Source organism: Dromiciops gliroides, chromosome 4 (genome assembly GCF_019393635.1).
Source record: "Dromiciops gliroides isolate mDroGli1 chromosome 4, mDroGli1.pri, whole genome shotgun sequence".
Lineage (NCBI taxonomy): Eukaryota > Metazoa > Chordata > Mammalia > Microbiotheria > Microbiotheriidae > Dromiciops > Dromiciops gliroides.
In genome coordinates this window covers 459723189-459745260 of record NC_057864.1, presented here as the reverse complement: position 1 = coordinate 459745260, position 22072 = coordinate 459723189, and the positions used below count along the sequence as shown (strand labels likewise).

The 22072-nt window shown below is 40.6% G+C and overlaps 1 protein-coding gene across 1 annotated transcript in view; it reads left to right on the top strand.

Moving 5' to 3' along the window:
* Positions 1-1502: 1502 nt before the first annotated feature.
* Positions 1503-22072, top strand: part of SUZ12 (SUZ12 polycomb repressive complex 2 subunit) — a 42889-nt gene continuing 22319 nt past the window's right edge. Inside the window, 6 exon segments of the mRNA XM_044004956.1 lie at positions 1503-2149; positions 4636-4682; positions 4768-4813; positions 4816-4831; positions 12121-12189; positions 18607-18656. Coding sequence (XP_043860891.1) covers positions 1831-2149; positions 4636-4682; positions 4768-4813; positions 4816-4831; positions 12121-12189; positions 18607-18656 — 547 coding nt within the window. The 5' untranslated portion in view covers positions 1503-1830.

Here is a 22072-nt window from a genome sequence, read left to right as displayed (position 1 = left end):
CCTTGGGAAAACACTTCCCCCCTCAAGGATTCCGTTGCCCCATCTCTAACGCAAGAGGGTGGAACCAGTCCCCTGGCAGATCAAAATTTGAAGAGCGGGTCATTCAAACCCAGAGTCGGAAGATTTGAATTTTCCAGCTGAGCAACTCCTTTCCTTTCTCTGGGCCTTGGCTCCCTCCTCCGTGGGGCTGAAAGGGTTAGATTAGAACTAACTGATGATCCTAAAACTTCTTCCGAAGTACAACCCCCACCCCCCACCCCATCCCGCATTATCGATCATCAAGCATTTATTGGGCACCTAGTGCGTACCAAATACCGTGCTAAGAGCCAGGGCTACAAAGGAAAACCAAACATCTTGGGACCTACAATAGTGACTTGTTATTTGAATGCAGCAGCGGTGATCTGGAGAGTGGGGGGCGGAGGGGACGGGGAGGTCCGCTTCGGTGGCTATGCCAGAGCACCTCCCGGGAGCATGGGGGAGGCGGGGGGCTGCTCCTGTCTAACCCAGGTAGGGGTGGAGGAGGGAACCCATCCAAGCAGTGGGGAGATTTTCTGTTCACCCCAGCCTTCTGGAAACCTCCGCACGACCCTCTAATCCCGGGGTCCTTCACCTTTCTTGGGGGCTTCAGTCTGACGACCCCTTCCCAGAAACATTTTTAATATGAATAAAATACATGGGATTATAGGGAAAACCAGTTATGTTGAAGCAAACAAAATCTTTTAAAAAAGAAATTCATGGACCCCAGGGCAAGAACCCTTGCACAGTCCAACTCCCATATTGGACAGAGCGGGTATCTGAGGCTTGGACGGGCCAAGTTTGGACAAGGCTACCAGGCTAGCTAGGGTCAGAGCAAGGACAGAGACGAGGGTCCCCTGGCTCCTTCCTCCCTTCCCCCAAACTAGGAGGACCCAATGAGGTCAGGAGCAGAAGGGGCCAAGGAACTTGGCCAAGGTCACCAGGCAGACCAGCCCTGTTCCTGCCTTCCTCCCCTTCCCATCCTAACCGCCTCCTGGGACCCAGGGGCGCCCCTCCCCCTTCTGTCAAAAGCTCAGGGCAGGGGGCCAGGACCCAAGGTGCCGGCACCTCCATCCCGGCACTGGCTCCGCCCCCTCGGCGGCGCGCAGGCTCAGAGAAGCGCCGACACAGCCTAGGACCGGCAGGCGGAGGGAGGGAAGAGCGAGAGGCCGGCTCGCGACTCGCGGCTCGCGCTGGGGTCCCCTCCCACAATGCACCGCGGCCAGGAGGGAAGGCCGCTCTGACCCTTCATTTTCCCGCGAATTCAGTTCAAAGAGGCGGTCGGGCCCGCGAGCGGTCGCGCGCACCGGCCAACCAACCCCTCCCCTTCCTTTCCTCCTCCTGCTTCCCCCCACCCCCGAGGGCCCCCGCGTCCGCGTGACAGGCGCCGAGGCCGCGGCGGGCCAACGGGCGCGGGCGGGCGGGCGGCGCGCGCGCCCGGCGGCCAATCGGCGCTACGGGCGGAGGGGGGCGGTGCGTGGCCGGGCTCGGGCTCGGGTGCGCGGGCCTCCGGAGCGGAGCGGGGCTCGCCGGAGCGGGCGCTTATTTTTTTTTTCCTTCCCTCCCTCCCCCCGCCGTCCTCCCTCCTTCCTTCCTTCCCTCCTCTCCTCCTCTCCTCTCCTCCCTTCCCTTCCCCTCTCTACTCTCCTCCTCTCCTCCCCTCTCCCTCCGGACCCCCGCGCGCGGGCGGCGGGCGGGCGGTCGCTGGGGCCGGCGCTTCCCCTTCCCCGTCCCCGTCCCCGCGGCCCGCCCTCCCGGCGGGGAGCTGGCGGCGGGGGGCTCGCGGCGGCGGCGGCGGGAGCAGCCTCCTCGGCCATGGCGCCTCAGAAGCACGGCGGCGGCGGCGGTGGGGGAGGGGGCGGCTCGGGGCCCAGCGCGGGCTCGGCCGGCTCCGGCGGCGGCGGCGGCGGCGGCCACAGCCACGGCCACGGCTTCGGGGCTTCGGCGGCCGTGGCGGCCACGGCCTCGGGCGGCAAGGCCGGCGGCGGCGGCGGCTGCGGGGGCGGCTACTCGGCCTCGTCGGCCTCCTCCGCGGCCGTGGCGGCGGCGGCGGGGGCCGCCGTGCTGCCCGTGAAGAAGCCGAAAATGGAGCAGGTCCAGGCTGACCACGAGCTTTTCCTCCAGGCCTTCGAGAGTGAGTGTGGGGGGGCCGGAGGGCCGGAGTTGGGACCCCTTCCCTCCAGCAAGGGACCTCCCCGCCGCCACCCCCACGCCCCCGGACCCCTACGCTCGAGGACTCCCCTCCCCCACGTTAGGGACCCCTCTGCCCTGAGGGACTCTTCACCCCCATCGAGCCCCGAAACTGGGGGGCTCTCCCGCTTCCTGAGTAAGTGACCTCTTCGCCCCTTCACTACGGCCCCCCCCCCCCGCCTTCTCTTCCCCCTACACTTAGGCAACTTGTCTTTTCCCCGCACCAAAGGACTCCTCTCCTTACCCCCCCCCGGCCCCCCCCCCCCCCGCACAGGAGACTTCCCCGTGGCCTCAGCGCCTCCCCCCACCTCCTCCCCTACGCTAAAGAACCCCCCTCCCCCCTGTCCTCTGCACCAAGGGACCCCTCGTTCCCTCTAGAACAAGGAACCTTCCCTCTTCCCAGCCCGACCTAGAGTATGGAGAGCCCCCTCCCCAAGGAGCCAACTTGGGCTGGGGATGGGGCCTGGAGACCTGCCCCCACCCTCCCCTGTCCTCCCCCTCCACGAGGGAGCAGATTTCCTCCTGCGGGGGGATCTGAGCCGGGTTACCGGGTGATTGCCGAATCACTCGTGCTCAAGCACCCCGGAAATTGGATCTGTAGCTTCCAGGGCCCCAGAAAGGACCGAATCGGAAAGATGGAAAGAGAAGGGGAACCCCCCAATTGTGGCCGCCTGGACTTTTGCTCGTTGGGCGGGGGTGGCGGTGCTCTTTGCGGGGCATTTGAGCGTGTTAGCCTTCACATCCTCTTAAGAGCTCCCTTCTGGCTTTATGGGTGTACAGAAGTGGGGTGGGAGAGCGGATCTTCCCGCACTGCCCTTAGGCTAATGTAACCGTCCAGGACTTTTGGGGTGATCAGAATTGTTACGAAATGGGTCTGATCTAGTTTTTAGCCCCCATGTCCTTTCATTTGAGATGGCTTTCTAATTTAGAAATATGTAGATAAGTTCGAATCCCCGCTACGGTTATGTCTTCTAAGTTTTATGCTGCATCTAAAGTTCAGGGTGTCAGCTGTTCTTGGAAAGAGAAATTGCTTCGTTGTGATAAGGAAATTTGAATTGGGGCTTATTTCAAAAATCCCAGTTTTTATTGAAATGAAACCTTAGCCTTGATAAGAACAATGCCCGTCTTTCTCAATTTTAATTTGCTTTCAAAACCAGGTGAGCTTTGGTAATTGAAAATAACGAGCTCAGAGCAGGTAATAATAAGTATGCTGGTAGTACAAACATAAATACCTATTTGTACCTTTTTCTAATTATCCTTTCTACCCATTAACTTAATCTGAAATAATATTACTGTAAAGAACAATTTTAAATTAAATAATTTTCAGATTTTTTGTTGTTGTTACGTTGTCACTGAAACGCAAGTTGTCCCAGAGACTTTACTGCTGAGCTCTGAGATGTCTCCTTGTTAATTACTACAACTAGCTCTGGTTACACATAATGTATATGGGGGCATGTAGGTGGGGAAATGGATAAAGCACGGTGTCTGGAGGCAGGAAGACCTAAACTCAAATCCAGTCTCTGACACTAGTTGTGTGACCCTGGGCAAGTTACTTAGCTGTTTGCCTCGGTTTCTTCATCTGTAAAAATGAGCTGGAGAAATAAGTGGCAAACCACTCAAGTATCTTTGCCAAGAAAACCACAACTGAGGTCACAGAAGTCGGACACGACTGAAAAACATTTTTGTTGTATAATAAGGAACCTAATTCACATATGGTTTATGTGAAATTTAATGATGACTATCTGCCGCATTTGGGAGAAAATCTAGGATGGAGGATAGAGCTTTTTTCCTGTCTAGTAATATGATATACACTGGCGCATATCTAACATTGCAGTGATTATATTAAGGGACATACAGCAAAGAAAACACTAATTAGTTGTCAAAGAAGCCTTATGTATTTTTGCGCTTTATTGCTTGATATAAAAATCTTGAGCAGAATAGTGTAGCAGTATTAAAGTTCTAAAAAGTTGAGGTTATCACTATATCAATTGAGAATTGGAATCGTTTTTCTAGTTTATCTTTATAAGGGGGTTCCTAAAATAAGTGTTTGAAATATTGAGTAATTTCAATGTCACAGTATTGTGAAAGGCTGACAGGTGGGACCTACCAGTCTATTTAGTAAATGTTGGTTTTGTACATAGTGTTAAAAACAATAAAATCTCCTACTTAGATTGAGAATCAGGTGAACCAAACGTTTATTGTAAAAATGTCACTCTTCACTGTTTTTAACCAATGTTATAGAGTTAGACAACAACCCTTTAACACTTGTTATAGTAAGACATTTTGGAGGCAAGTCCAATTTTTAATGTAAAGTATGGTTTGGATTTTGGTATACTGTTATAGAATTCCCATGATAAATGACCTTTTTTAAGTGTGAAGGAGTAATAAGTTTTGATAATATTTGGATTTTTTTTTTCTTCCATTATGCAGAACCAACTCAGATCTATAGATTTCTTCGTACTCGAAATCTCATAGCGGTAAGTGTTTGACAGTATTAATTAATATCTTTACTTGGTACTTAATCTATATTTAATTTTAACAATTTTTTAAACTTTTTTGTAGCCAATATTTTTGCACAGAACTCTTACTTACATGTCTCACCGAAACTCCAGACAAACATCAAAAGGTACATTTATGAGTCTTCTTTAAAACTCATCATAAGTATTGTTTTAACTTAAAAACAATTTAATGTGAAAACTGAAGTGGGAGGGGGTTGACCGTCAAATCAATATTGATTGTCCTGCAATATTTCATGTGCTGTCATTCATCAATTTTTTGCGGTGGTGGGGGGGGGTAAGGCAATTGGGGTTAAGTGACTTGCCCAGGGTCGCACAGCTAGTAAATGTCAATGTCTGAGGCTGGATTTGAACTCAGGTCCTTCTGAATTCAGGCTGGTACTCTATCCACTGCGCCGCCTAGCTGCCATTCATCAATTTTTGTAAAGTTTTGTAGCAAATTTGCCTTCCCCAGAGAAGTACAACTGGTAGGAAAATGCATAAAATTGCTTTGTTTCATTCTGACCTGGCATAAATTCTTGCCGTGGGCAAGAAGTTATATCCAGACATTTATAACTTGAGAATTTGTAGTACTCATAGAATGGTCTTGTGCATGTAAACATAACAAGGTAATTATGTATTACCTGCTCTAATACTTGGTCTGCTGAATAGTGCAAAAAAGACTTAAATCACCTATTGGGAGTATGAACCTCTATGTAGAACAGTGATCATTTTTGTGACTCATTTGCCTAGTAAGTTTAGTGTGTCTCATCATTGACAGATGTGCTTGAAAACATAATATAACATTTGGTAAGATGTATGGTTAGGTTTTTGTGTCTTCAGAGTTATGACATAACTGCGATTAAGGCATTTGAACTGGAAAAGAATGTTTAACATTCAATATTTTGGAATTAGGGTCTTTAATTATTTTTTAATATTTTAAATAAAACCAAACTTAATATTAGTCATTATGTACTCATGGAGTTGGCTTTTTACCCTCCAAGATCTTGTTGAGCTTTGAGAATATACTTTGAAAACCTAGACTTTTTTTGTACTTTTATATTACTTGTAACCTATCTCAAGCAAAACTGCATTTTAGAGTTGATGTTACCAAGTTCCTGCCTGTAAGAATGTGGCAGATAATGTCTCTGATCTTGTTACTTCTCAACTCAGAATCATACTGTGACGTACCATTGCCTGCCAATAAAAACACATGTTCCTTAGTCTGCATTGAAAGGACTTGACAAGTAGCACAACCATGTCTTCCCAGCCTTATGCTTATACACCTTCTTTCCACACATTTTGTTCTTAGCCAAACTGAATTACTTGCAGTCCTCCAGAATGTGATTTTGCCCTGTCCTGCCCCTGTGCATCAGCTGTACCAGTTTCCTCAGCCTCTCTTAACTTTGACACTTGATTTCCAAGCTGTCTTTCTAAGCCTCACACAGACCTGTCTCCTTTTGGAACCCTTTGGAATCCCTAGACAATACATTCTTTATGGTTAGACTGCACAGAGCAATATTAAGACCATAGGTCTTGCTATGAAAGTGACCTCAGGCCATCTAGTGCAAATACCCCTTCCTCCCATTTTATATTTGAGAAAATTGAGGCCTGGGGAGGTTTTATACTTGAAACCATTCAGTTCTAATTTTATATTGACTAGAATCTCCATAAGACCAGGAACCATATTTCATATGAATTTTGTATCTGCCCTAAGATACACAGTAGATATTTAAATATGTTTTTGAGTTGAGTGGTAATGAAAGATCATTCAAGGTGCCAGAGTAAGTGGCTTAATCAACTCCTACCCAATTTGGTATGTTGTAACTTAAATTTTTTTTTTTTTTGGATGAGGCAGTTGGGGTTAAGTGACTTGCCCAGGGTCACACAGCTAGTAAGTGTCAAGTGTCTGAGGCTGGATTTGAACTCAGGTCCTCCTGAATCCAGGGCCAGTGCTCTATCCAGTGCGCCACCTAGCTGCCCCTAACTTAACTCAATTTTAAGGCCTATTTTGCTTTTGTTAGCTTGTTAACATTTTCATTACTGAAGACAGTATCCAAAATATCAGTATAAAATCATAAAGGGATGAGACTCATGTGCTTTAAGAATTGATTCAGAAAAACAAAGTAAATTTCTGAATTAGCTATCCCTTAATTACAATCAATTTTTCATTTTCCTGTCTTTTTTATTGTGCTTCTTGATTTCAGAGTAGATTAATTTATGTTTCCCCAATATGTGAAATAGTTTTAAGATGTTTGGGTACCATAGTAGTGGTTTTTTTACTTCTTCATTTTTTTTTTTTTTGTGTGAGGCTATTGGGGTGAAGTGACTTGCCCCGGGTCACACAGCCTGTAAGGTGTTTAAGTGACTGAGGCCGAATTTGAACTCATGTCCTCCTGAATCCAGGGGCCGGTGCTTTATCCACTGCACCATCTAGCTGCCCCAGTACCATAGTATTATGATGATTAAAAATATGGGGCAGCTAGGTGGTGCAGTGGCCCCAGATTCCGGAATACCTGAGTTCAAATCTGCCTCAGACACTTGACACTTTACCAGCTGTGTGACCCTGGGCAAGTCACTTAACCCTATTACCTCACCAAAAAAAAAGTAGGAAGAATATAGTTTCAGGTATTTTGGCCATTTTATTAATAAGGCCAGAAGGTTATTAATAAAAGAATGGCCAATGACCATCTCAGACCTAAGACCAAAATGGCTATGACTCATTTATTTACCCTTCTCAAACTGTAGGTGGTCCATCAAATAGCAATCAAATCTAATTAGTTGACATGATTGGAGCTGGGTTATATTATAAATGAGTCTTGCAATATTTAATTTCGGTCACTCAAATCTTGGTCAAAGAGACATCTGAGAAAGAATGTAGGCCCACTCAGGCTGATCAGAGCACTGTACCCTCCACCTAGGTGTGATGCGATGAAGTTACTTCAAATCTTATTGGTAAAGTCTTTAAGAAAAAACCTGAAGGACTTAGAAGGGGAAAATACTGAAGCATGCCAGGATATCGATTAGTAATATTTTTTGAAGTATATAGTTTTGGTGTCCCCTTCCCCCAGTGATTTGCCCAAGGTTTCACAGCTAGTAAGTGTCAAGTGTCTGAGACTGGATTTGAACTAAGGTCCTTCTGGGGGTCTGGTGCTTTATGCACTGTGCAACCTAGCGGTCGTCTTCTCCCCCCCCCCCCCTCGTTTTTAATAAACTTGATTCTTGTCCTTTTCTTTCCTCTTCAGTTGGAGAATTGGCTTTTTGGAAGTTTGGAGATATCTGGCCTTTTTCTTATCTGAGAATGATAAATCAAAATTCATTTTCTCACAAAAATGAATGTGAATTACTAGGGATGGAGGTAACTAGGTGGTGCAGTGGATAGAACACCAGTCCTGAAATCAAGATGACCTGAAATCAAACCCAGCTTCAGGCACTTATTTTGTAACCCTGGGCAAGTTCATTTAACCCCAATCACACACACACACACACACACACACACACACACACACACACACACACACACACACACACCCCATAGGGGTATACATATATGTACACGCACACACATAGTAGATACATATGTGAGATGTAACTTTAAGGCAGTGAGACAAATTTTTCAATAACATATCCTGATTTATAGATCCCATTGAATGTTACTCTTCAGCAGGGTAGTTAGTTTTGGAGTGTATAGCACTGCTGTTGCTCAGAACACCATTTCTGTGGGTGCTTTCTGAGCCTACAGTGATAGTGTTACTAAAATAAGTGTGCAGCTTCCTGAGGTTACTGAAGGATAACTTTCGTTCATTCAGCAAGCACTTATTATTTGGTTGTATGCATACAGACTGTTAATGTCTGAGGCAGTGTTGGTAGTAGTCAGGGAGTAGTGGATAGAGGGCTGGCCTTGGAGCTGGGAAAACTTGGTGTAAATGCCACTTCAGACACAATAACTATAACGTGGGGCAGGGGCTTTAGACTGCTGTTCAACACAAGTAGAAACAGGGTTGCATATTAGCTTGGAAAACTACCAGTTACAGTATATCATAACTGCATTTTTATTCATTGTGTTAAAGCCTATTCCATTTCCGTGTTTCTGGACACTTGAGGCAACTCCCGGAGAACGTTAGTTTGCCGAGATGGCGCCTACCCATGGTAGTAGAGGAAATGTCCTCTTCCTAGAGTTCTCTGTATTATTGGAACAACAGGTTCAGTCCCTCTCTCTATGTCTGCAGTAAAATTATAAAAGCAGGGGCCGCTAGGTGGCGCACTGGATAAAGCACCAGCCCTGGATTCAGGAGGACCTGAGTTCAAATGTGGCCTCAGACACTTGACACTCACTACCTGTGTGACCCTGGGCAAGTCACTTAACCCCCATTGCCCCACAAAAAACAAAAAAAATAGGCAGTTTTTTTAGATTGATACTTAAAAGTGAAAAGTGAATTAACAAAATACCAAAGTGAGTATTTTCTTTGTCCCTTTCCAAGTCCATCTGAAGTTCTTCCAACCTCAATTGCCTCCCCACCCCCCTTTTTTAATAGCTATAGTGGTTCTGATGTTTGCTTTGCCCCCAAGGGGCAGCAAGGGTTAAGTGACTTGCCCAGGGTCATACAGCTAGTGTCAAGGGTCTGAGGCTGGATTTGAACTCAGGTCCCCCTGAATCCAGGGCCAGTGCTTTATCCTCTTTACCACCTAGCTGCCCCCTGCTTGACTTAATGTAAATTTTTTTTTTTTACCTGCAGTGGGGTTAAGTGACTTGCCCAGGGTCACACAGCTAGTAAGTGTCTGAGGCCGGATTTGAACTCAGGAACTCCTGAATCCAGGGCCGGCGCTTTATCCACTGTGCCACCTAGCCGCCCCTTCTGCTTGACTTCTTTTTGCGTTTTTTTTTTTTTTTAACAGAACTGAAATATTTCATAGCAGACTCACTTAGCCAACCATTCTTTAGTCATTTCACTAGGTTTACTCTGAATTGCTTATGAATTCTCTAAAAAGTTCCTAAGAAAATTAGATTAAATTAGATTTAAAAAGTCATCACTTTATTTCCTACTTTTTGAAGATCTTTTAATGACTAGAAACACATTTATAGCATAGCAATGGGAGGGATATTTGATTTTTCTTAGGGGGTTCTTTATACTAGTTCTGTTTTCACATGGCTATTAAATTTGTATGTTTTCTCCCATGCCAGTGATTCATGGCACTGAAAGTATGGGGATAGACTATAGAGTTCCTTATTGGTCACTTTGCCCACTAGGCAGGATTCATAGTATCTGCCCTTGTCTTGAAAGTTTGCACAGAAACTTCTCAAGCCACTTTGAAATAATTGTTAATTTCATCAGATATTTAATAAGTCCTTACTATGATGTTCAAGACACTGTAGATGTAATACTAAGAAAAGACAAGTTTTGCTTTCATGGAGATTATAGTGTTGTCAGGAAAGTAAGCACATGAACAGTGACTAATATATTGTGTCAGTGTATTAAAAATAACTGCATTTTCTCCACAAAACACATGTACAGAGGAAAGCAGCCAAAAGAAATGGTTTTCCTTCTTGTTGAGACTGGGAAGAGACCACAACCTGAGACTGCTAGGGGACACGAGGACTTTGGGGTTTGTTGCTACTGCTGCTGTTCACAGCTTTAATTGGTATTCCAAGGTAGCACCTGGTATCTGATTGAAAGCATATGTTTATTCAAGTCATGTGAAAAAATGGAATCGTAACACAACTCTTAGGTTGCATGGGCTCCTCTTTAAATAGTTGAATAGCTCTGTTGGATATTATGTAGCCACTGTGTGGTTAAAAATAAAAAATGATAAAAGGTATAAAAATCAAATCTTTTATTCTCACCATGATCCTGTATTCACATGTATCATAAAAATATTACAGTTTTTAGATTCCAGTATACAAAATGACCAGACTAACAGTTTTTAAAGGCAATGTCTGGTTCAGGCTACCCTAGCCCCAGTTGAATATGAGGAACCTGTCAGTAAGATGTAGTATTTTGTTTGATGTTTGTATGTGGACATTTCAGTTAGAAGATTCCTTTTTTTTTTTTTTTAAAGTTACGCATTTGGGGTTAAATGACTTGCCTGGGGTCACACAGCTAGTGTTAAGTGTCTGAGGCCAGATTTGAACTCAGGTACTCCTGACTCCAGGGCTGGTGCTCTATCCACTGCGCCACCTAGCTGCCCTGTTGGAAGATTCCTAATCAGGAAACTGAAATATTCTTGCTACATTTCCCTTCTTTTCCTTTTCCTTTTGGTGGAATTGATAGTTGCCAACCATTATGTAGAGTGCTGTATTTGACAGTGCATTTGTATTAAAATTAGGTTACTGTTAAAGGTAATAAGTTTTCTTTAGTTACTAATGGCATATTACATAGTCTTCTGATTCTGCTAGTAAAATTGGTCTTAGTCTTGCAGTCCTCACTGACTTCATTTCCAGGAAGATACAAGGAATGTACACTAACATTTCTCTACTGGTTTTGTTCGTTTGTGTTTTGGTGAGGCAATTGGGGTTAAGTGACTTGCCCAGGTTCACACAGCTATTAAGTGTTAAGTGTCTGAGGTCAGATTTGAACTCAGGTACTCCTGAATCCAGGGCTGGTCTTCCATCCACTGCGCCACCTAGCTGCCCCCCTGATTTTTTTTTTTAACAGTGAGCATGATAATAATTGCTATTATCAGATGGACTGTTATGAAAAAGATGTGTTAGTAATCTCTTAAATGTTAGGAATCAGTCTTGAACTAATTCAGTACTAACAAAATAAAGATATTTCAGATAAATGAAATTACATGTCACATAAGATTTTTATTTTATATGTTGGAGTCTTTATATTTGGTGTCACCATAAAAATATATGAGATTTTTTTTAGAATCTGTTAATGCTACAATTGTGTTGGGATCTTATGCTTATGTAATGGTGTTTTCCTTTTACATTTTTGTTTAAAAATATTTTTTTCCTCTGCCATGAATCTGATTTACTAGTTATTTTTACATCCTAAAATTTCATTTGGTGTGCCACCCTAATTGGCTTCAAAATGGTTTTGTGACTGTTGACTGACTTTTAATCTGACTTAAAATTTTGTTTCCTCTGAACTTAAACCTTTCTTACTTTGGCATAATATGTGGGATAGGTGTTCTGTTTTGCTTATTATAAAATCTGCATAAGATATCAATTTAGTAGAAATCAAAAGGTTTTAGATAGTCACTAAGTATTAGTGATTGTCTCTATATGCTTGTTTTATTTTACCATTTTTTCGATTCTTTTGTAAAGGAATACCAGTTGTTTGAACAGCCCTATCTGATTAATCTAGTTAAAGCAATAGATGAGTCAATATCAATATTTTCTATCCCCTATTATTGTGCTATTAGGTCTTGTTTTCCTCAGTTCAGAAGCAATTAACTTATTTCTCTTTCTTGGCAGGAAAACATTTAAAGTTGATGACATGCTATCAAAAGTAGAGAAAATGAAAGGAGATCAAGAATCTCATAGGTAAGGTAAATTACGAGCATGTATGAGTGATAGACATTAGGCAAAAGGTGTTAAAAGTGATGAGATCCTATCCCATAAAAGACCTTAACAGGGATTCCTTTTATAACATCCCTGACCAGTGAGTTTCCAGCCACATTGTAAAAACTTTGCTTTTTCCAGTGCTCCAGAGCTCATTACTTCCTGACCTGGCCCATTCCACTACTATTGGTCAGCTCTCATTGGTCTGTATTGAGCTTCTTTTTTATGGGATTTCTAGAGGAAGAGAAAATAGAGATAAACCTTCCTCAAGACAGTCCTTAAAATATATGAGGACAGTGATTATGTAGTGCGTCCCCCAAAATCTCCTTTTTCAGGCAAAACATTTCTTAGCTCTATCTTTACTGACAACATAAACTCCTTATGAGTAGAGATGGTTTCATTCTTTGTGTTTGAATCCCCAACACCTAGCACAGTGTCTGGAACATAGGTGTTTAATAAATAAATACTTGCTAATTGTTTTGTAATTCCTTGAATGTTCACAAATCTGCCCCTCTGAACATGATGTTCAGAACTGAATTGGGTAGATTGTGTACCTGTGACCAAAACCAGGCACATTAAAAAAGATATCAATAAAATATTTAAAAATAGTGTAGCTAGAAAAAAACCCAGGAACTTGGGCTGTATTTCCTTATTGATTATTTGAATACCAAGGTATGGGGTGGTGAAGTGAGAGTTAAGTGACTTGCCCAAGGTCACACAGCTATTAAATGTAAAGTGTCTGAGGCTGGATTTGAACTCAGGTCCTCCTGAATCCAAGACTAGTGCTTTATTCACTGAATCACTTAGCTGCCCCCAAGAGATGTGAATTTTTGAACGAAATAATTGGTCATAAAATGAAAGTTGGAAAAGGGATCTTAGAAATCTAGTCTGGTTCCCTTATTATTTTACAGATGAGGAGATGGAAACCCACAAAAATTAAAGGACTTGCCCAAGGTTTTACAGGGGATACTAAGTGGCAGAGCTAGTAATTGATCCTAAGCCCTCTGGTAAATCCATCAGTCTTTTTGTTGCATGTTGCTTAATGGAAGGCCTTGAATAGACTATGTATAAGCTGTACATCCTTTCTCTTTTGGAGTTTTTGTAATATAAGCAAATAGTAAATGAGAATACAGTGACAGTTTTTACATTTTAAAAAACAGTTTCTGAATGCAATAATTAACATTCTTTAATGGTTTGCTGTCATAAGTTTGTTCAAACTTTAAAATTTATCTTTGGAATGAAATATTTTTATGACTATTAAATATTTTTTAAGTAAAAAGTATTTTAACCTAATCTTGCAAAAAATGCTGCACTTGTAAAGCTCATTACTGATTTATGAACAGGTTATGTTTCAGAAGTTTTTTGTAAGTTTGGAATTTGGAAACTTAATAGAAACAATGTTATCAATGGTTGATAGTTTCCTAGGGTAGCTTACAAAAGCACATCTTACTCTTGTAACTGACCTATATTATTATTAATAATATAGACCCCAACTGCCATTGATAACATTGTTTCTGTGTGAAAGGTCATTTGGAGTTTCAGCAGCAGATAACTAGATTAAATATATCTCTTGATAACTGTTGAGGCAATGGGACTGGATCCTCAGCTAAGATTGTCTTTCATAAACTCTTGATATTTCTTAGTAATCAATTCCATCAAAAGTCAGTTTTCAATTTCTTAAAATCTTCATTATGCTCATAACTTAGAATTTTATAATGAATCAGTGAACTGATAGGCATTGATTCAATGCATCAATTATAATACCTTTTCTCAATTGTGTCACACTTTGGATGTGTGGATGCCTAGATGTACCTAGTCTAAAATAATTTACCAAGTGCTTCATTTTGTGAGGTATTCTTTGAAACACAACAATAGGACACAATATTTGCCTGGCGCGGTGTATTTATTTTTATCAAGAAATTTGATCTTTAATATTTTAAGTAGCAAGAAAATTGGTTAGGTAAGCAGAGTGCCTGAGAGGCTTGAAACTTAGGTTCCATTTTCTACTGAAGATTGGATTTTTTTTTTAAACTAATTTATAGCATAGGGAGAGGCACTGGATGTGTTGCATTGATAAAGGGAATTCCTCGATAGGAAGCTTCATCTATACCAATACAGGATAGCTATGGCCTCACCCCCAGCCCCACCCCCCATTACTGGAGTAAAAAAAGGGCCTTGAGAACTGAGCAGATAAGGGACTTGTGAGGTTCACATAGCCAGTATCAGGATCCTAAAAGGTGGACCTGGAGGCCCACCATTCATTTGCTCACTCTAAAGCCAGTGCTTTGTCTATGGTGCTACATTTCCTCTTATACTAGAACTAAAATTGTAAGTTCAAAGCATAAACATCAGAAGAATGGGAGAAAGGAAAAACGTTAACTGACATCTCATTCAGCAATTCAATTCAGAAACCATATGTGCTTTCCGAAATCTAAAATAGAGGGCTAAATTCCAGGAGACCTGTAAAGTTAATGCTTTTTTCCTGCAAGAAGCTGCAGTCTAGTAGAGGACTAGTGTATATATATAAATAACATTTTTCTTAACTAGCCCTCTGATTTCATTATTAGAGGGAGTTTCCAGTGAAGAAGCTTCCTCCACTAATAAAGGTTGGCATCTGGTGCCACTAAGAGGTTATGACTTGACCCTGGAGCACATAGCTACTATGTTTCCATGGCAGGGCTTGAACACAGGTCTTGCTAACAAGACCACTATCCTGTACCTCCATGCTATTTCTCACAAATAACTGCAGTGCAAAATAATGCTTGAGCATGTTATGTATATTCATTCAGTTTGTTCCATTAGTGTCTCAATTTTTTTTTAGCTGACAAATATCTCCTTTCTTTGCCCACCTCTCCCTCCATTGGAAAAGAAAAAAGAAAAACAAAATTCATGTAACAAATACTTATCAAAACCAATTTCTGCATTGACCATATCCTAAATATAAGTACTTCTTACTCTGCCCCCTGAGTTGCTCACATCTCTGGCAGGAGGTGGGTAGTTTGCATCATCAGTCCTCTCAAATTGGAGTTGGTCATTCAGCACATTTTTAGGAAGTGCCAGCTTCATGCTGAGTAAGTCCTCCATCCTGTCAAAACTAACTGTGGAGAAACTTGCTGCAGCCTCTACCCCTGAAAACTTAAATCTAGTTAGGTATCATCATCATGAATAAATATTGAGTGCCCACGAGTGTCTGACACTAGGCTTTCTGCTTAGATGTTCTGAGAGGTGTGGTCAGGGGCAACCGTCTAGCTGAAGGGAAAGAATCTATATGTAATAAGCTAGATTATTTTTTTAAAAACCTTTCAAACCCTTGCCTTTCCAATATTCTTGCACCTTAACTATATACTCTGATGTCCATTCACACTGCCCTTCCTGACTTTAAAACTGAACTGTCCTCCTTTGCCTAGAATGCTCTGCCACAAATTCCACCTTCTACAGGAGGCCTTTCTAGCTTCTGCACCACCTCCCTTGAGGGTGTGCCTCCCCCATCTCTGCTAGCACCTTCTCTAAGATTGCCTTCCATTTATACACTGCATAAATCTTGTATGTCTGGAGTTGTTTGCATGTCATGCTTGAGAGCAGAGTCCATGTTTCTGTCTGTCCTTGTATCCCTAGCTTTAGCTGCACCAGTGCCTGGTTGTCTTTAGTATGTATAGTAAGTGCTTAATAAAGGTCTGTCGATTGACTGTTGACTACTCAATTTAGTGACATAAAGGACTGGTTGCAGTAAATGCTATGAGTTAATGAAAAGAACCCAGGGCTGCCTTGGTTGAAGAGGCAGGAAGTGTAGAATCACCAAGTCTAGAGAAGCCTCAGGAAAGGGGGGAATCCCTTCAAGCAAACACATGGAAGGGCTGGGGTGTGGATGATAAATGGTGGTAGATGTTTTGTAGAGGTCTAGAGTGGGAGCTACTTGGGAGGGGTTTGTCACTTAGGAAGATTAGTGTGTTATCCATCCGAGTTGGTAGGGCAAATTTAATGGTGACAGGCTCTTTTTCTTTCCAGTGTTGTCTTGCAGAAAACCATTATGATAATTTTTTTAATTGGCTGCCTGGAAATAATCATAAACTAAGCTACATACTTGGTGGACATTTCAGTGATAATTCACTAGAAGTTGTTCTTGCTCTTCATCTTTATGTTGGAATTGAATTCTGTTTGTAAAAAACAAGATTTTCTGGCTTTTTTTTATAGCCTGTTCTCCCTCTTTCACTTCTATCCCTCCAGTGTCTTTCATGTCCGTAAGCACACAATAACATGTTTATTGAATGAATTGTTGAATTTTTCTTTAAAGATCAAACTGAACAATGTTTATAAGATAGACTTTGAGTTTTCTAGCACTGATGAGGTGAGCTGAACTACCAAATTCGTCTGCCAGATGTCTGGTGTTATGTAATGGTTATTAATGTATCTGATTCGGGATCAGGTGAGATGTTTGGTCCCTCAAGCTAATAATTACTATAGGTCAGTTAGAGGGCCTTGATGTTGTCTAAAAGCCTGAGTCCTTTAAGGTGTGTCTGTGTGTACACACACACACACACACACACACACACACACACACACACACACACACACATATATGTCTGTATGTAGACAGACAGAGACATATATATACATGTGCCTGCTACAGATGAGTCCGATGGATGGTTTTATGTTAAATACTTGGTGTAGTCAGTTTGACAATGATCTAGTGCTTAGGAATCAGGAAAAGGTAGCCTCTGAAACTTTAGTATTGCAATCAAGATTAAGATTCCGAGGCCTACTTTGGGCATAGATTATGCAAGAATATTTGCCCCTCCTCACTTTACCATAATTAGATAGAATTTAGATTAAATCAAAATTAGCAGTATGAAATGAGACATTTTCACATTTATTTAAAATTGCCCTATTTTCAATAGGGAATGGAATGACAGCTTATATAATTTCTGAGCTTCAGTTTCCTCATCTACAAATAACAGGGTTGGACCAGATGGCTGACATGGTCCCTTAAAACTTAAAATGTATAATCTTATGTTACTGTGGGCAATTTAAAGTTTAATGACCATATGCTCGTGTTATGGTTTACTTTAAATTTGTGTTATAAAACATTAACTAGGGTCTCATTGCTGCTCAGCAGTCCTTTTATCTATCACCATTGCGTTCCTTGTTGCACTTCCAAGAGCAGGTATTTCAAACCTGTGCTTTCTTTAAGACTCCTTTCCCACCCAGCTCTGGACAAATAACACCATTTACTTCACTGCCAAGGAGATAGAAGTCATCTAAGGTGAGCTCACTGTCTCACCTACCTACCTTTACCTCAGAAGACCTGCCTTCTACACTCAACGTTTTAGTCTTTCTCTCGTCTCAGAGGAAAGTCTCTGTAAGGCCAAACCTTCCACCTGTGCTCTACCCCCTCTAGGACCTTACATCCTTAATCTCTAGCATCATCATTCCCTTTCTACTGATACCTCCTCTTTTTGCAGAAACAGAATAGCTCAACACTCTCTTGGAAAACTGCATTTGAAACTATCTCTTCTTTCTTTCCTGACCAACTTCTTGAATGAATAGCCTTTTACCGCAATTTTTTCAACACCCACTCTTCCTTAATCACTTGCAACATGGCTTCTGAGACTTTGTGTGACCACCTAATCAGCTGATTCTGTGGTCCTGTTCTCAGTTCTCCAACAGTAAACCGCCTGTGAGGTTATAGGAAATGTCTTATGTGGTTGATAATTTTGCTCCGTTTTTCATTTTCTCATCTGTTTCATCTCTGTAATTTTCTTTCCCGCTTATTTTCTTTTAATACAACCATTTAAATGCTTTCCTCTTTCCATTATTCCTTAAGTTAGAATTAAGATGTATACACTGAAACCAAATAAAATTATTCCCAGTACGTTGATGTCTGAAGCAGTGTTTGAACATGTGTGTGGCAATCATAATTTAAAGAGGAACATAATTTAATGTTTTCAAAAATTTGTTAAATTTCTATAGCTACAGAATTCACCAAGTGGTCTGGATGGATTCACTTGTCTTCTAACAACATCCCTTTGAAAAGAGGAAGATAAATATCCCCATTTAACTGGTAGGGAAACTAAAGGACAGAAGAATAATCACCTTGTTTGTATCATCTGTTTTCCTTTTCTAACATCTTGTAGTGAGGGAAAATTACCATCTATGTGAAAACATTCATCTTCTTGGTTTTCTCTTGAAAAGATAGGCAAAATAAGATTTTTGACATACAATCCAGAAGTAAAAATATTTAGAAACTAGGAATGAGGGGGTAGAACCTATACTTTGGCCAATAAAAACAATTTTTAATTTTGCACGTCAAAATCCCAAGAGTACTTTACAGGGAATTTAAATAACCATTCTTGTCATCATGAAGTTTGAGCACACATCCTAATTTTCCTTTTCTTTGTTTAGCTTGTCAGCTCATCTACAGCTTACATTTACTGGTTTCTTCCACAAAAATGGTATGTACCTTTTAAAAGTTTAATAATGTTGGCATTCCCACAGAAAATGCTTTTTGTACATGTGTAAAATGCCCCGGCCTTTCCTTAGTAATTCTAAAATTACTTATGATAATCATTCAATGGTTATTTCAGAAAATCTTTGATTTCTCCAGAGATGAACTTATTAACCAGTTAGTTATTAGTTATTGCTTTATGTTTGATCCTTATGCTAAAGTGCCTATCTCTGAACCTAGAGGAGCTCAAATAATATGGCTTTCAGCATTACTTTCTAATTGCCTTTTTGTTACCTATTTAAATTTTCAGGTACATTTTGGCATTAAGGCTAGACATCAATTCTAATAATGCAGTCCAGTCTTGATACTAAATCCATTTGCTTCATCTGTCTTATGACCATCTCAATCAGTTGTATTATCTTTGAATTGGTCAAATTTTAGCTCTCATCTTTAATCAATATTGTCATTTCTGCTATTCCAAGTATCCCTTAATACTATTAGAGAAACTTTATAAACATGCAGCATAAAATTATATCAACATAACCATCATTCTGGTAATCATATCCCAAGAGAGTACAATGTCAAACTTCAAGAATCTTGAGGTGAGGACAGACTTCAGTGAGTATAAGATACATATGTTGGGTAGTGCATTAGTGTGAATGGTTACATCTTAGTGTTATATAATCTAGAAATCTTTGGGCATGTTGAGCATGAAAATGCCACATATTCATCCTTAAATTGGTAATCATTCATCATCATAAAAATCCATAACACTGCAGTGCATGATTGTCCTAGATACAGAAAATTATTGCACAGAATCATCTTAATCACTTAGTTCTGTCCTAGAGCCCACAGGCATATTAAGGAATAAAAGACCTTAGGACATACATCCTTATTTTGGTGAGGTTGATAGTATATTAGGACAGCTGTTAGCAAATAAGCATTTTGGTTCTTTCTGATTCCTACAGTTACTGTCCTCCCTTCCCCAGATAACTATATTTAATTTATATATGTTTTATATTAACTTACCTTTGCATATGTAAGCTCCTTAAGGTGGAGAAAATCAGGGACTGAGATATTTGTACACCCAGTACCTGGAAATAATAGGCATTTGATAAATGAAGATTTGTTGAGTGTTCTAAAGACTACTTACCAACTTGCTTAACACTGGATGGCCCTGTCAAAATCCAGGAACAAATAAATGATCCCTTCATCTATCTTCAGTATACCTAGAGCTGAGAAATTTATTGGGCTACACAGTTATCCATTTAGAAATTAACTTAAAAGCTACTTTTTAAAGTTTTATTCTCTAGTCCACTTTAAGAAAAAGTGACCATTATTCATGTAGCACTTCCTGTTTTTTCGAAATATATGTTAATTCAGTTTGTTCTGTCGGGTTACCCTGATGCTTTTGGAATATTTGAGGCCTTTGTGCATTAAAAAGATCTCTTAATCCCATCAGTTCACTGAACATCACAATATCCAGAGTTCTAGGCAAATAATCTCTTAGTGTGAAGCTAAAGATACTAAGTGTAATAGTTAAATACATTTCTTCATATTTCTTTTAAAATCATGCCAGATATCCAAAATTTTTCCAAAGTCATAAATTAAAGATTCTTTTTTCCTTTGAAATTTTTGATGTTGATCTAAGCGTTTAATGCCTTGCTTTAAAATAAGAAAAAATAACTTAGCTTCCTTTCCTAAGAAATAACTCCTTACAAATAGCTTCAGTATTAATGTTGTTTGGGGAAAATTGGATATTTCTTCCCTGAGTTTATCAAGGTATTTTTGTAGAATTTTTTTTACATTGGGAACAAAGATTACAGGGAGAAAAGGCCCCTACTAAGATCTGATATTTCCTTGTCTGCTTGTGGTTTTATTCACTTTAAAAAAAAAATGCAAAAAAAAAAATGCACATTGCCTGACAGGTATTTTGTGAAATTATAATTCTAGGATGTCACTACAATATTTATCTTGAGCAGTATTTTAATTTTTTTTTAATCATAAAAATATTATTTTCCAGTTACATGTAAGGATAGTTTTCAACATTTGTTTTCATAAGATTTTGAGTTCCAAATTTTTCTCTTTTCCTCCCAAGACAGAAAGCAATCTGATATAGGTTACATATGTACAATCACATTAAACATTTCTGCATTAGTCATGTTATAAAAGAATTAGAACAAAAGGGAAAAATGTCACACCCCCCCCAAAAAAAAAGTAGAAACAGTTTGGTTGAATTTTAATCATATTCGTTCAGAATCCACAATTCTTTTTTCTGGACATGGAGAACATTTTCCATCATGACTCCTTTGCAGTTGTCTTGGATCATTGTATTGCTGAGAAGAGTTAAGTCTTTCACAGTTGAAATGCAGTGTTTCTGTTACTGTGTACAGTGTTTTCCTGGTTCTTTGAGCTGTATTTTTAAAGCAACTTTGCTGCATTTGTTTTTACTAGTAGCATCTTTTCACCCTTCCTTAGTGCTTAGAAATTTGATACGATGAGGTCAAGATAGTGATGTACACATATGATGTTCAATAAAAAAGCATTTATTCAGTGCCTAATATAAAGCCAGCCCTTGCTGTAGAAATAAAGACAGAATTTAGAACAAAAGGTTCTTGGCCCCAAGGAGCTTACATTCCACAAAAGGGGAATCAGGGGGTGAGGAGGCAGGAAATACCTCATCTAGAAGATGGTTCTGGAGCTAAACTTTGAAGGAAACCCAGGTCCCTGAGAAGTAGAGGTGAGAGGAGGGAGTACATTCTAGGCCTGCCAATTTTTAACCTGTGCAGTGAAAATGGAAAGGAAATGTCATGGAGGAAAAGCAAGGATATATTGCACAAGAATGAGTTGTGGAATCCAAACTCCTGAAGTATATGAATTTGTTTTTATTTATTTTTTTTTTGATGAGGCAGTTGGGTTTAAGTGACTTGCCACAGAGCTAGTAATTAATTGTTAAATGTCTGAGGCTGGATTTGAACTCACATCCTTCTGAATCCAGGGCCAGTGCTCTATCCACTGCGCCACCTAGCTGCCCCAGCATATGACTTTTTAATGGATATATTAAATTTTTAGTAGTAAGTGAGGAAAGTGTTGGTCCAAAGGTTATTTGAGAACAAGGAACATAGTTCATCTGCTTTAGTAACTTTTTAAAATTAGATTTAATGAAGATGAGTTGATACCAAATCTGAAGAATTGAAAGACTAAGGGGAAAAATGAACATTGCACCTTACAGCTATACACTGAACACTTAAGGCTTTGTTAGCAGGAAAGAGGGAGGAGTCACATTCTCTTCCCAAAAAATGTAATGAACCCTAATAAACACATTGTGTTGAGTCTTAATGTTTCACAGAATTTCTTTCAGGTCTGGGGAAAAAGCAATGTCTTTCTTTTTAAAATATTTTTCTCAGTTCAACTGGGGTTAAT